Here is a 14,493-nt window from a genome sequence, read left to right as displayed (position 1 = left end):
TGTTGTTACTACCAAGTAAATGAAGTTTACTGACGTTAATATTCTTTCAAGCACATGTCATTATTATGATATGTAAAACTGATCCAGTAAAGGCTATTGTAGGTCTTATTTAGAACGTGATCCTTTCGAATGTTTGTGACCCACTATATGCTTCATTTGTTTGTGTATAAAATCTGCTTCTTCGGATGTTATTGACTCCGTGTAGGCTAGTGTTGTTCTTATATAGAATGTATTATTCTCGGATGTTTCTGACCCATTATGGGCTGGAACGTTTCTTATATAAAATGTGTTCCTCTCGGACGTTTCTGACCCATTATGGGTTGGAACGTTTCTTATATAAAATGTGTTCTTCTCGGATGTTTCTGACCCATTATGTGTTGGAACGTTTCTTATATAAACTGTGTTCCTCTCGGACGTTTCTGACCCATTATGGGCTGGAACGTTTCTTATATAAAATGTGTTCCTCTCGGATGTTTCTGACCCATTATGGGCTGGAACGTTTCTTTTATAAAATGTGTTCCTCTGGGACGTTTCTGACCCATTATGGGCTGGAGTTGTTCTTATATAAAATGTGTTCCTCTTAGATGTTTCTCACCCATTATGGGTTGGAGTGTTTCTTATATAAAATGTGTTTCTCTCGTACGTTTCTGACTCTTTATGGGCTTGCGTTTTTCTTATATAACCTGTGCTCGTCTCAGATATTTAAGACCTTGTATGGACTACTGTTGGTCTTATGTAGAATGTGTCGCTCTCAGATGTTACTTTCTCAATATGGACTAGTGTTAGTTTCATTTAGAATTTGTTCCTCTTTATTAGTTTAAGAAATGCAGTGGATAAATGCCATGTTACGAGGTGTACGTTTGGCCTCATCCGCTGCCCGACAGTATTAATAATGGTAATGTTCACTTATGCCTTGGGACCTTTATAAGGTGCTTTTGGTCTTGTTTGCAGCGAGTAATTATATAAGTTAAGAAACTTAAATCCTCATTTTAGAATAATTATTTTTCTAATGATTTGTTTTCATTACTTGCGAACATTTACTTGCTACTAAGAATGTTAAAAGAAATCATAATCCCAGTCAACGTAAATTTGTTTATATTAGTTCTTCAATACCAAATGTAAATTTTCAATACAGCAAAAACCTTGTAACGTATAAATTTTACCCTTCCAGTAACGAGATATATCAATATATCTTTGCTTGCTGACATTTGTATTACGCACGAGGGTAAATATCAATGACAAAATATTGTGTGGCTGTTCTCTTTCAATATGGACCGTGGTACTCATTTCCTTCTTGTATAAGTCTTTGTTTATCATTCATCCGGTTGCTGAGAAAAATTGAAGGATTGCTATCACAGCCAGTATTAAATAGACATTAAATAGTACGGGTATGCAAATCTGTACAGCATTGAGCTATCTGTTAGAAGAGCGTGCTTGTCAAGTTCAACTGGATTTTTTAAATATATAAATAACGTCTCGTTACATGTCACTCAAACTCGAACATGTGTGGATACCCGTGGAATGTCTAGCCGATGCTATCACTAGCAAAGGTATGAACACCACCTGATTTATATGCTCACTGACAACTTGTTTTCTTTCAGACCTAATGTTTGTCATTCATTGGACTGCCACCATATATCCTTTATAATTCAAAAACGTCGAAATTGAAATGTTTGTCAACCATTTTCATGACCATTTTAGTATGTACTACATTATTAACCCAATTCATATTGTGTAACGTATAAAAAGAAGATATTCCGATTTATATTATGCACTAACGGGAAAACCTTAATAAACGAAACGAAAGCTAATCGTGTTTATCAGGTCCTACTGCATCACATGTAAAGGATATCCGAACGCATTTCTTCTCATTATCATCCCAGAGTTTGTCGTAGGAGCAAGGAATGATGTACATGTTCCCGTGAACGCACGAAACGTACTGGCGACAGTCGGGGCAGTACTGGTATTGTCCATCTCTTACATCATCACAGGATTTCACACAACCTGTAAATTCATTTAACATGATGTAATGTTTCTCTATAAAGAAACTAGTTCATACGAATTTCGAAATGTTATTTGAACATAAGAATGCATGCGTTAAGCTATCACATATCTCCATAGTGATAGCAATGTGACAGTATTATCTGATTCTAGAGATTACTTAGATGCAATGTCAGTGCAGTGATGTTCTTAAATGCAAAAATCTGCCTATCGCATGATCATACAAAGCTTGTTAGACTATGTACTATAAACTAATTTATATAGGAATTGTTATCACTTAACATAAATGATCTTATAAGTTTACAGAATATATCCCGTGACAAAGTAACGTCATTGCAAGGTATAAATAATCACTGAAAACAACATAGCTTTCGATTTAATTTCCAATAGCGGACAATAAAAATTACCTCCGATTCATAGTGAATTGAGTTCGTAGTTTTCTATGTACAGATAACATCAGTCGTAATTCCATAGTACATTCATAGCCCACTCTCCTTTCCATTCTCACTATTTCAACTTTCTTAGACAGCCATTTGAAGTTGGAGTTGTATTTGTTTTTTTGTTTTCATACTAGACATGATCTAAATACATATTCAGTAGAAAATGAAAGTACCTTTTCGGGATTCTATGTCTGATGTAAATATTCGTGACTTTGGCTCACAGGTCGATGATACCCAGTGGCATTTCTTCAAGACATCATCCCAGACAAGGTTATCAGGGCATGGCATTATGAATTCGAATCCGAAAGCACAGGACACATACTGGTGACAATTATGGCAGTATTGATAGTCTCCATTCAGTACTCCAAAGCAGGAGTTAACGCAACCTTTGAAAGAGGATATAAGAAAATACATTGTTTTCACGTATAATGAACGTTGCTATCCGCACTGTCTGATGTGGTAAATACTTAGGAAATAACAATCTTCCATTGTGCGTGTGATTAAGGAATACAAATCTTGTTTTGCTAACCATTGAAAATGACTGCCATAGCTCGACATATACGTGAACTTTAGTATTAGCAAGTCCGATTGTTTTCTTACTACATGGGAGCAAACAGAGATATTGTAAATTTGTATTAAAGGTTTAGTCAAGGTCTAAGTGGACTTTTCAACAGCGTACTTGCTTACAAATGTGAAAAAGCATTTAATATAGCAAGACGGATATTGCTGCAAACATCTCGATACCTTTGTTCGAATTAATTAAGTTGGCAAACAGTAACATATGCAGCTTCACATTGAATTATCCTTGCACAATATAACTTGCCCAACTTTTACTGTTACTGTGTAACCTAAAAGTCCCATATACATTTTATATACATTATTAAATTAAACTAATTCTCGCAGATAATCGCGCGTTTGTAAAGTTGTTTTGTCACATTTTAATGTATGTACGTGCATTGTATTGAAATAAGAAACACGAGGGAAATAAGAAATAAAAGAATACGTATTGCTGATTTATATTAACAGTTTGGATTTTGTACACATTGCTGGTGATGCATACACGAAGGATATCCACTCAAATTTCATAGCAACGTCATAACAACGTCATAACAACGTCATTGCATACATGGTTGGATAGCCTGAGCAAGATCAACGTACATCAAGAAACGTATTTAAGTTCTCTGAAGAAGAAATAAACCGAGTAAATAAAACTTCATTTTGGGGCTACTACTTCTAGAAGAAATCGTCTCGACTTGGACTTTGCATCACATATTGTTGATGTCCACACATATTTCTTGGCTTCGTCATCCCACAAAAAGTCATTGGGGCATGGCCTAATGTACATGATCCCATAAAGCAGGTCACGTACTGATGACAATTTAGGCAATACTGATAGTACCCGTTCTTTACTCCAAAACAGGAGTCTACACAACCTAGGAATGAACATAAGACGATGCCACTTTTCCATAGGCCAAACCCATTTATTACACATCTAAAAATGTGATTTCTTTGTTTTTTACGACACCGTAACTTGTATATTTATTTTAAAATTTATATTAATTATATTAATTGCTGTATTAATGCCAATATCATATCCATGAGACGTTACGTAACAAAAGAGGCAGTTTGTGTCCATATTCCTGTCAATAACAGAGGCAATATTTTCTTTTCAGATGACAGTAATCCAGTACATGACAGGTGGCTGGTCGGCCCTAGTACATATGTGACACAGTACCTGGCAGGTAAAGCTCAAAGCCTTATTGATCAAAATAGTATATTCAATCTGCTGTAGAAGAGGTCAAGGTAGAGTACGACCCGTATCACAAGATCATCCATTAACTGCCCATTGCCCACATGATGAAGGAAATTTCACTTGACCAGTCACAGGTTGTGTGAAACGTATGCTATGCAACATTTCTAACTCAACAGGTCGGTTCGAAATTTCTGTTTTAGGTCATGTTGAAATGCACAATTTGCCTCATTTACAAACACGTTCAGGTAGTTCAAAAAAAAAAATGTGGAGGCCAAACATAAAAAGCCAGCATAATTCAATTAGCCAATTTCCCCACACGTTCCGTTTTTAGTTCGTACCATTGTAAATTTCACTTGTACTTTGCGGAATGTGTAATTTTTGCTCAAGACAAAGAGACCAATGTAGTGTATGGCAGAAACCTGAAGTATTCAAATTCAATCAATGTATAAAAATTCCTTAGAATTATGAAAGGGTATGCAATTTATGCAGCAACGGTATCTGACATGAAATACGTTCTAAAATCCTCATACACTTTTCAATTTTAATAGGATTCACTAGAAATCGAAGATTTCATTTACTCTGAGAATGTCAATAGGAAATGAGAGAGAGAGAGAGAGAGAGAGAGAGAGAGAGAGAGAGACTTACTGGGTAACGCTGCGGTCTCCGTTGTGTACAACATTGCAAGTATGAAGTTAATGATAACCGTGAAAAGCTCCATTTTCTAAACCACAACTTCTTTGGTCTCAAGTTAATAGAAGACTTACAAAAGCTTTTTCCAGCTGCTTTATATATATATAGTTTTTTTTTCTCTCTCTGTGTAAGGAACAGCCGATTAATCAGCGAGATACATATTTACATGATTTATGTATAAGTATTCATAGGAAGGGAATTTCAAAGTTGCAAAAATTTGAACAGAATTTTAATGTGTAATTGTGGGCAGCACGCAATATTTCCTTATTTGTCATCGTGTCTAATTTCCACCTTATGCCTCCGAAATGCAGTTATACAACCTATTTAAAGTCATAACTACTATTAACTTTCCTCACGAGATAAGATGGTAATTTTGATAGATATATATATTTCATTTACATTAATTTTCTGATACAAGGTTAACGATGGTTTGGTAAACTGTCACTAGCCGAATCATACCGCATTCAAAACGCTTCGTGAATGGCATGGCGTAGGCTGTGTAAATAGACATGGCAGTCTTTACCATTATTAACACGTATATTGTTTGGGACATTCTAGAGTCAATCGGAATCGAAGCAAGAGGCATAATAGTCATGCTGCCTAATTATTTTAATTAGGGATTTTCATCTGTGAAAATATAAACACAAGTCTAAATGAGAGAGAGAGAGAGAGTTTTGAGAACTCCTTTCACATTCTTTATGTGTCACTTAACTTATCCACGGTCAAAATACATCTAAACAATATAAGCGGGCATCTATTAAATATGGGACCGCTATATGGTATTATTGTAATTAATGCTTTAAGAAATGGACGAAAATTAGTTTTACGGTTGTTTTCCTCGGCAGACCTATCAGTAATGTTAAAAAGTTCTGGCACACTTCATGTATAATATCGTCCTATCCATCCGCTTATTACAGTGGATTAGAAATTAAAGGGCAGTAACGTTACAATTAATATATGCATCTAACTGCATTATTAAAATGTTCGAGAAAACAGGTTATTCGGAAATGAAGAAAAATCTTTTCAAGTCCCATTTAAACCGAGCGTCAGGTACACATCTTCGAATCTTCGTAGAGCACGAATTAAAAATTATCTAACCTGTATGATAGTATTATTTGTATTAAAATATTAATTCTGCTTACTATTATCAAGCATTCTGCTATAGGAATCCGGGGATGGCACTTTTCGTTATGTCTGGTGCATAATTAGGACTCTCTCTCTCTCTCTCTCTCTCTCTCTCTCTACGCATGCAAGTTGCGTACGAACTTCAGCTGAAGACAATCTGTTTGTATACGTGGTAAAGTTGAAAGATTTCCATGTTTGCATTGAATGCATATCATTCTGCACACAAACTGTCCCCAATGCCTCAGTGCAGTCATAAAGACATATCTGCACTCTCATGTCTGCATTGGATAATCGACATGATACTTAATGGACATAGCATGTAAATATTGCAAATTTAAAATATGTTCAAATAATAAGAATTTAGTCGCACGATTCGCAACCTACGATATACACGACTTTCTTAATGTTACCTGCCGTTGATTCTTGGCACGACTCTATTTGCAGTTCTTAGAGGAAGTTTATGAATATTTATTCTGAAATATTAACAGCTGATCTTGTTCACACGATGGAGTGTTCACCAAAGAAATTACTCGTTACGTTACATAGTCGTGTTGTCTGAGATTTGAAAATGTCAGTCTAAATTATAGGGTTGTAATGCTTTCGCTGTTTTGTTCTTCAGAGATCACGGTTTGTTGTACCCTTTTATGGCATGCCAACACTTAATATTGTGTCAACAAAACAATCGATGAGGTTTTCCCCATAAGATAACGTAATTTTGGAGATACGGCTAAGGGGAAGATGGTCCATAACAGACCTTGGGATTATCTATCATACTGAAGTATATTACATGGACGAGGAACGGGTGTTGGTATATTATCACCCGAGACTATATATATATATATATATATATATATATATATATATATATATATATATATATATATATATATATATACATATATATCTATCTATCTATCTATCTATCTATCTATATATATATATATATATATATATATATATATATATATATATATATATATAAAGAGAGAGAGAGAGAGAGACATCCTGTTGCAAACCTGGAGGCACCATAATCATTTATTTCATAATGTGTTTGAAATATGCAATTTTATATTATCTTTCCGCTTCGTTTTTTATTTTACATTTTTTGTTCACGAGTAAAAGAAGATACGCATTGTTTCATATCACCTTTCCGACACTTTGTCATATACACCATTTTATGATTCATGACTAGTTTTGATATTCGTCGCACGGACTGTATTATTTACATATATTTCTGGTCGTTAGATATCGCGTTATTTTTGAAATCTCTGATATCATATTGTTTAATAATATTTTACTTGTATGGACATTATCCTTTACATATTAAATGACGCAATGAGCAATATATATATATATATATATATATATATATATATATATATATATATATATATATATACTGACAATATATCTCAGGTTATTCTGTGAAAATGCTCTTAAACTTACGACTTTAAAAATTTTTCAAGATGATATATTATTAAGATCCATACCAATGATGTTTACAACTTTCCATCTTTTCCATCATTGTTTCTAAATCGGTTTGTCTTGTGTTTAGTTATCCGTAATAGTTGGGTTATTATCTTTTTCACTACTGCGTTTAAAGTACGAATTTCATCTTAATTTTTTGTTGTTAGTGTCATTTCTCCTGTTTATCCTTGGCATGTTGATTTATTGTGATCTTGTGGTCATCGTTAGGATTTCAATAAAGAATTGAGCATTACATGTTAGTTTCGTTTGAAGTGTGTTTTATCATCACCTTCACGATAGTACCCGTCCTCTCTATTGGCTATATATACGTTTACCAAATGAATGCATTCATTATGCTTAATTAACATGGAATTGAGTCTCGAATCCCAATAACAGCAGGAATTATAAAACGAGATAATACAATGGAATATTCAATACATTCTTGATCACGTGATTCTGAATATCCATTAGATTCACTTGATGCACACCGTTCATATCCCGTAGTAGAGTTCTTATGGATTTGTAAAATGATTCAAAAAATGAAGAAAAACAAATGAGTTATGATAAGATTTAAAATTCAGCTCTGTAAATTGTGAAAAGAATAATACCAGCTTTCGTGAATATAAACACGCAAGTAGAATTAAAAATTATATGACATCTTCAGATTAAAGTTTAAAAAAATATTTAAATTAGAATTTAATCAGGCCGCATCGATGATACCTAATAGTGAATATAATACTCTTTGAGAAAAGTTGTTAAAACAGATAGTCATAAAGACTCGTGTAACGGAATTGATCAAAAATCAAGTTTAGAAACAATATATTATCACGTACATATTATGACACTGAGCCAAACAATGAGGGTGTGATTATCGTTTCCTGTTGATATATATATATACATTCAGTCATTAAGTGGTTTTGTGAAACAGATGTTGTACGGAGAGCAAGATGACATATAAACCGGATGCTAACCATTCACATGACTTGGCAGGAAGTCGCCTCTAGCAGTATGAAAGATTAAAGCATTCCTATTCTAAATATATGCACATATAAAGATGTCTATAATATAAGAAGAATGTGTTTACTTTTTTGTGTATCAATAATTATGTAAAGAAAGGAAAGCAAATACATATTATTAATTCCTGAAATTAAATTACTACCGTTTTCACTTCTCTATCAGCCAAACCGAAAGCCAGCAAAGACCATGTAATAGTTAGTTGAAACCAAATTTATTTGAGAAACTTTGTCAAATACAATCACAAACATGTGATTTGGTAAACTGAGTAGAAAGCTTAAGCTTTTTGGCACTGTCTCCCCAGCTGTAACAAGAAAGAACATTATTACATCTTCGACCTCGATGCCAGTTCCAATGGTTTTACAGAAAATATGCATACACTTTCATACGAGGCATAACAATGAATAAGAAATATTTAACTGCGATTCAAATGGTTGAATGCTCACTCAATTATGCAAATCTCCTAGTCATCCTAATTTAATGTTGCACAGCTGCAAATCTGAGGGATTTAGATTCAATTTTTCTTTAATCAGATAGCGCGAATGAAACACGCTTTGAGATAATGTTCTGTGAATGTCTTCAGTTAAAAAAGATTCTACTGGAAGATGACATAATTAGACCTCTTAGACAAACCATTACACCCCTCGTTGCAGGATGAGGATATACTTCGCTTAATTCTTTCTTCCTCTTATAAATGAGAAAGACAAGAGCATATTATAAAACACAAGACTCTCTGACTAATAGAGTCGTAAAGGCTATGCTTAAAAGATTTAGAATATTATTAATCAGCAAACTCGATAAAATGAACACTCTTTTCAAGCATTCAAGGTCTCAGAAAGGCAAATACAGTACCCATAATAGATCAGATTCCCGTCTTGTGAGTGCTAAGATTAAAACACAATTACAACAAAACGTGATTTTGCTCGCAAAAGATTTCTGGGTTGATGTCAATAAGTATAGTGCATATATCAATGGTGTTGAAAATTATGTTTCATTATAAGGCCTAAAAATATAGATTTCATATTTATTATTTGAAAGTATATGATTACAAAATATAGTCATAAGCATAAACTCAAATAACACATTGATTGACTATAAGATGACCTGATATGAACTGACTGATAGCCTGCAAGTTTGACTTAATAGATCCATGCGAAAACAAAGAGGAAGAAAGAGCGTCCGCCTCGGATGCGGGAGGTCGTGGATTCTATCCCAGGCCGACTCATAACAAATAATTTCAAAAATGGTGCAAACAGCTTCCTCGCTTGACGCTCAGCATTAGGAGGTTAGTGTTAGGATTGGTGATCCAGGTGTCAGGATAATGTGACTAGGTGGGACATCGTGCCACATGTCTGCAGCATGATGCACCAGTGCTAGACATCACCATAAAACTGCCACACTTCAGACATCGTAGCGATATGACTGAAAAATTATTAAAGCTGCGTTAAAAATCCAAATAACACACACACACACACACACAATTATTTACGGCCAACACTTAAACCTAAATTAGAGAAAAGATAAACGTGACAGTGCACACATTCTGAGAGTTTGATAGGGTGGCAATTGAGGCTGCTTATTAATAAAACTAGTTTTTTTGTCGCCCTTCCTTTAGCTTAAATATAACTTCTTGAGGAAAATATATAATTGTGATAGAGATAATTGTAAGACAAACTGTGGCAAAACCGGGTAATATGCATTTTTATATTGAATCACAATTCTCTTGCTACATATTTTTACAAACGCCATTTTGCACCTATACTTTCCAAAAGTCATATTCAGTTAACTATGTTCTATACAATTTATTCTCTCCCCCTAAGAATAGATCCGAGCTCTACTCACATTCGTTGGTTGTATGCTAGTTGGTGCCGGCTTTCTATTATTAATCAACACACATGGTTGAAGTTAATTAGCTTTTATTGCAATATTAGTCATTCTGAATATATGCCCCAACCTTAGAGTTCTAACGGTTTCCATAATAATTGTCAACTTAGTGATTTTTATTGCCACGTTGAGGTGAGTTATGTTATGTTGCCATCTTACCTTGATAATGGAATGAAGATACATCTTTGCGACTAATTTGTTGATGACGCTTTTGTAGTGTTCTCATTCCAAAAACATGTAAAGTATTGCCATTAAAAATCTTATAGCTGCTCTTCTGCGTACTTTGGATGACTTCAAGTCTGCATACTTTGGATGACTTCTAGTCTGCGTACTGGATGACTTCTAGTCTGCGTGCTGGATGACTTCTAGTCTGCGTACTTTGGATGACTTCTAGTCTGCGTACTCAATGACTTCTAGTCTGCGTACTCAATGACTTCTAGTCTGCGTACTCAATGACTTCTAGTCTGCGTGCTGGATGACTTCTAGTCTGCGTACTTTGGATGGCCTCTAGTCTGCGTAATTTGGATGACTTCTAGTCTGCGTATTTTGGATGACTTCTAGTCTGCATACTTTGGATGACTTCTAGTCTGCATACGTTGGATGACTTCTGGTCTGCATACTTTGGATGACTTTGGATGACTTCTATTCTGCATACTTTGGATGACTTCTAGTCTGCGTACTCAATGACTTCTAGTCTGCGTACTCAATGACTTCTTGTCTGCGTGCTGGATGACTTCTAGTCTGCGTACTTTGGATGGCCTCTAGTCTGCGTAATTTGGATGACTTCTAGTCTGCGTACTTTGGATGACTTCTAGTCTGCATACTTTGGATGACTTCTAGTCTGCATACGTTGGATGACTTCTGGTCTGCATACTTTGGATGACTTCTATTCTACATACTTTGGATGACTTCTAGTCTGCGTACGTTGGACGACTTCTAATGTGCACCTAAGATTCTGCAAAGTTTTGCTTTCCTCTTGTGAGTCTGAACAAGATATCTGCACTTATTTCTCAGTGACAATGATCCTTGGGATTGGGTTGTTGTGCTATTAATGTACATACATGCAATATAATGGTGTTATAATTGGGTTTACCGTGTAATAAATGAAATGCATCTAATGAAGGAGCTTTCACGTTAACCCATACTATTTGCTACCGTTTGTCTTTACTTTCGGCTATCTTTGGCTCCATACATACATGTATTTATATAAATCCTGCTATTGACACTTTTTAGCATTTATTTATTGATGTACTGTTTACAGTATTCGGATGTCTTAAGAACAATATAGGTAATTAGGTTTAGGTTACTGAGTACACTGTATTCCCTTCTTGCAGCTTTTGTTTGCCTGACACGAGATCTAATTTTATCTAACGATTGTAGTAAATGTGATGCTATAAATCGAAATATAATATAGCCTAATATAATCTTGTCTTTGACTTGATACTAGTGATGGTATAAATCCAAATATAATACAGCCTAATATAATCTTTTCCTTGACTTGATACTACTGGTGGTATAAATCCAAATATAATACAGCCTAGTATAATCTATTCCTTGACTTGATACTAGTGGTGGTATAAATCCAAACATAATACAGCCTAATATAATCTTTTCATTGACTTGACGCCAGTGGTGGTATGAATCCAAATATAATACAGCCAAATATAATCTTTTCCTTGGCTTGATAATATTGATGGTATAAATCCAAATATAATACAGCCTAATATAATCTTTTCTTTGGCTTGATAATATTGATGGTATAAATCGAAATATAATACAGCCTAATATAATCTTATCCTTGACTTGATACTGGTGATGGTATAAATCCAAATATAATACAGCCTAATATAATCCTTTTCTTGACTTGATCCTAGTGATGGTATAGATCCAAATATAATACAGCCTAATATAATCCTTTCCTTGACTTGATACTGGTGGTGGTATAAATCCAAATATAATACAGCCTAATATAATCCTTTCCTTGACTTGATACTGGTGTATCAGCATGAATGAAAAATAATGTTGCTTTCTAATACTTTAACCATATTTATTATTGTTATTTACAGTTGAATCGTTCCTTAATTTTCCACATGCTTTGTCAATAAAAGCTATTGAAAACATTTTGAGATATTCGTTCGCTGAACCACTGTTTATATAGCGTCTAAACTCACCACTATGATATTTCGTAATAGTGGCAATAAGGGTCTTACAAAGCGTTTCATAATTTATCCTCTTCTCTTGTTCGTTTTTTTTTTTACATCAACATCGGTTGTATTCTTCAGGTATTAATCTCTTAAGCCCTACATTATGCATTAAGTAAAAAAAAATTCAAACAGTCAGGTGTGGTGTTTTTTTTATTATAGACCCCACTTCTTTTTATTTAGGAGGTTTTTAGCTTCATTAGCATTTCTTGTGTTGCTTTCGATTGAAATGTATTTCGAACGTTTATTGTTGCAGTTTGGGTAATTTCTATCGCGGCACCTGTCAATAAAGATCTTTTACGTCATCGTTTGGTTATAGTGGACGCTAAGCAATGTAACTCAGTCAAACACTGAAGTGACGAAGGTCTCATACTAACACCTTAATATTACAATTATGTATTTATTGAGTTTCTACTTAGAGTCATTATAACAGAAGACGCACGTTATGAGGAGAATATATATTTATCTGTGTGTGTGTGTTTGTGTGTGTGTGTGTTTCTAGACTGAATAAATTATAAGATGCATAATTCTTATTTCTGCCATATTTCAATGTATTTTGTATCGTTGCAGATGGTTGGCTTAGAGACTTGCCATATTTCAGTGTATTGTGCATCGTTGCAGATGGTTGGCTTAGTGACTTGCCATAACTTATAGTCTTTTGTATCGTTCCAGATATTTCGCTCATTGACTTGCGTTCAGGGAATATGCTGCTTGATGTTGGCGTTAGTGATATTTTTTTTTTTTTTTTTTTTTTTAACAGTAACTACCGTCAGGAATTATTGTTTCACTAATCCTGAGGAACAGAACGTATCCACAGTAATTGCAACGCATGCAGTGAATAGAGAGTTAAGGATGATACGACCATGACAAATATTTCTACTTTGATACAGTCCAGAGGCCGTTTGATTTTCTGGTCTATTCGTCTATGATGTGCAATTGTGGAAATGAAGTATCGTGTGAACAGAAGCAATTATTTAATGTTGTCAAATAAACGTTTGCTAAATACATACTATTCCATTCTTGCTAGTTTGTACCTTGAGGGTTTGGTAGGCGTCATCCGCGTCATTCGCAATCAGAATAATGTATACACCGACCCACGAGAAGCTACTGGCAAGCTTTCTCAGATACCCACATTGGCCGAATCCTAGACTCGAACCCACGCAGACAGAGGTGATATGGCAGTGATCTGTAACGGAGAGCGCTTTAGACCAATCGGCCACTCTGGGCCCAGGGCGATATTTGTATGGATAGATTGACAAGAGGGTTGCCTTTGGATTGTTGTATGGATGGATTGATTTGAGGATAGATGTAGGTATGGATTGATGATAGCGGGGAAGGGATAGGAGCATATATGAATTTATTAATGGATAGAATAAATTTAAAAAAAACTTTCTAAATAAATGAAGATATTAAAGAAAACTCAGTAATGACATCCTGATAAACAAAAAATTAAACTTCTCAGATAAGATTGTCTCCTGCTGCCTCCAGGCTATATGGTCACTGAGGAATGCTTTCACCTAAAATTGTCAACACTTTTAATTAATAATTATTACATGATATGTTTATTTCCCTTGATGTTTGTGCATACGTGTGTGTGCGCTGTTTTGATTGTGTGCTTTTTATATTTTGGGGAGCATTACATGTATTGTATTATATGAGATTAAACAAACAACAACAAGATAAGGTTGGATAATAACTGCCATGCATAAATTGCCCTGATTTTCAAGAAACCATTGTGTCAGTCATCTAGTCTTTGCATTTTCCATTTCACCAAGAACTGACATTTTGCATAAGCATCTGACACATTCTAAGATCTTACTCTGAGTATATTCAAATCATATTATGAAAGGAGATATATAAAACAGAAGGATATATGAACATACGGAACGTTAGAAAGAAAGGTCAGATACACAGGCAC

General features: G+C 34.5%; 1 protein-coding gene across 2 annotated transcripts in view; it reads right to left on the bottom strand.

Moving 5' to 3' along the window:
- Positions 1–1,078: 1,078 nt before the first annotated feature.
- LOC149792865 (uncharacterized) overlaps positions 1,079–14,493 on the bottom strand; it is a 61,594-nt gene continuing 48,179 nt past the window's right edge. The window contains exons 1-3 of one of the 2 annotated variants that reach the window (XM_089966650.1): positions 4,840–4,961; positions 2,615–2,827; positions 1,079–2,004 (exon numbers count right to left, since the gene is read on the bottom strand). In XM_089966650.1, the coding sequence (XP_089822776.1) occupies positions 1,808–2,004; positions 2,615–2,827; positions 4,840–4,912 (483 nt within the window). In that variant the 5' untranslated portion in view covers positions 4,913–4,961 and the 3' untranslated portion in view covers positions 1,079–1,807. Of the gene's footprint in view, positions 2,005–2,614; positions 2,828–4,839; positions 4,962–14,493 lie in introns of those variants that run through there. The other variant, XM_089966651.1, reaches the window with a different exon arrangement.

Source organism: Sinohyriopsis cumingii, chromosome 8 (genome assembly GCF_028554795.1).
Source record: "Sinohyriopsis cumingii isolate HCF-2022 chromosome 8, ASM2855479v2, whole genome shotgun sequence".
NCBI classification, from domain to species: domain Eukaryota; kingdom Metazoa; phylum Mollusca; class Bivalvia; order Unionida; family Unionidae; genus Sinohyriopsis; species Sinohyriopsis cumingii.
This window is presented reverse-complemented; position numbering and strand designations above follow the sequence as displayed.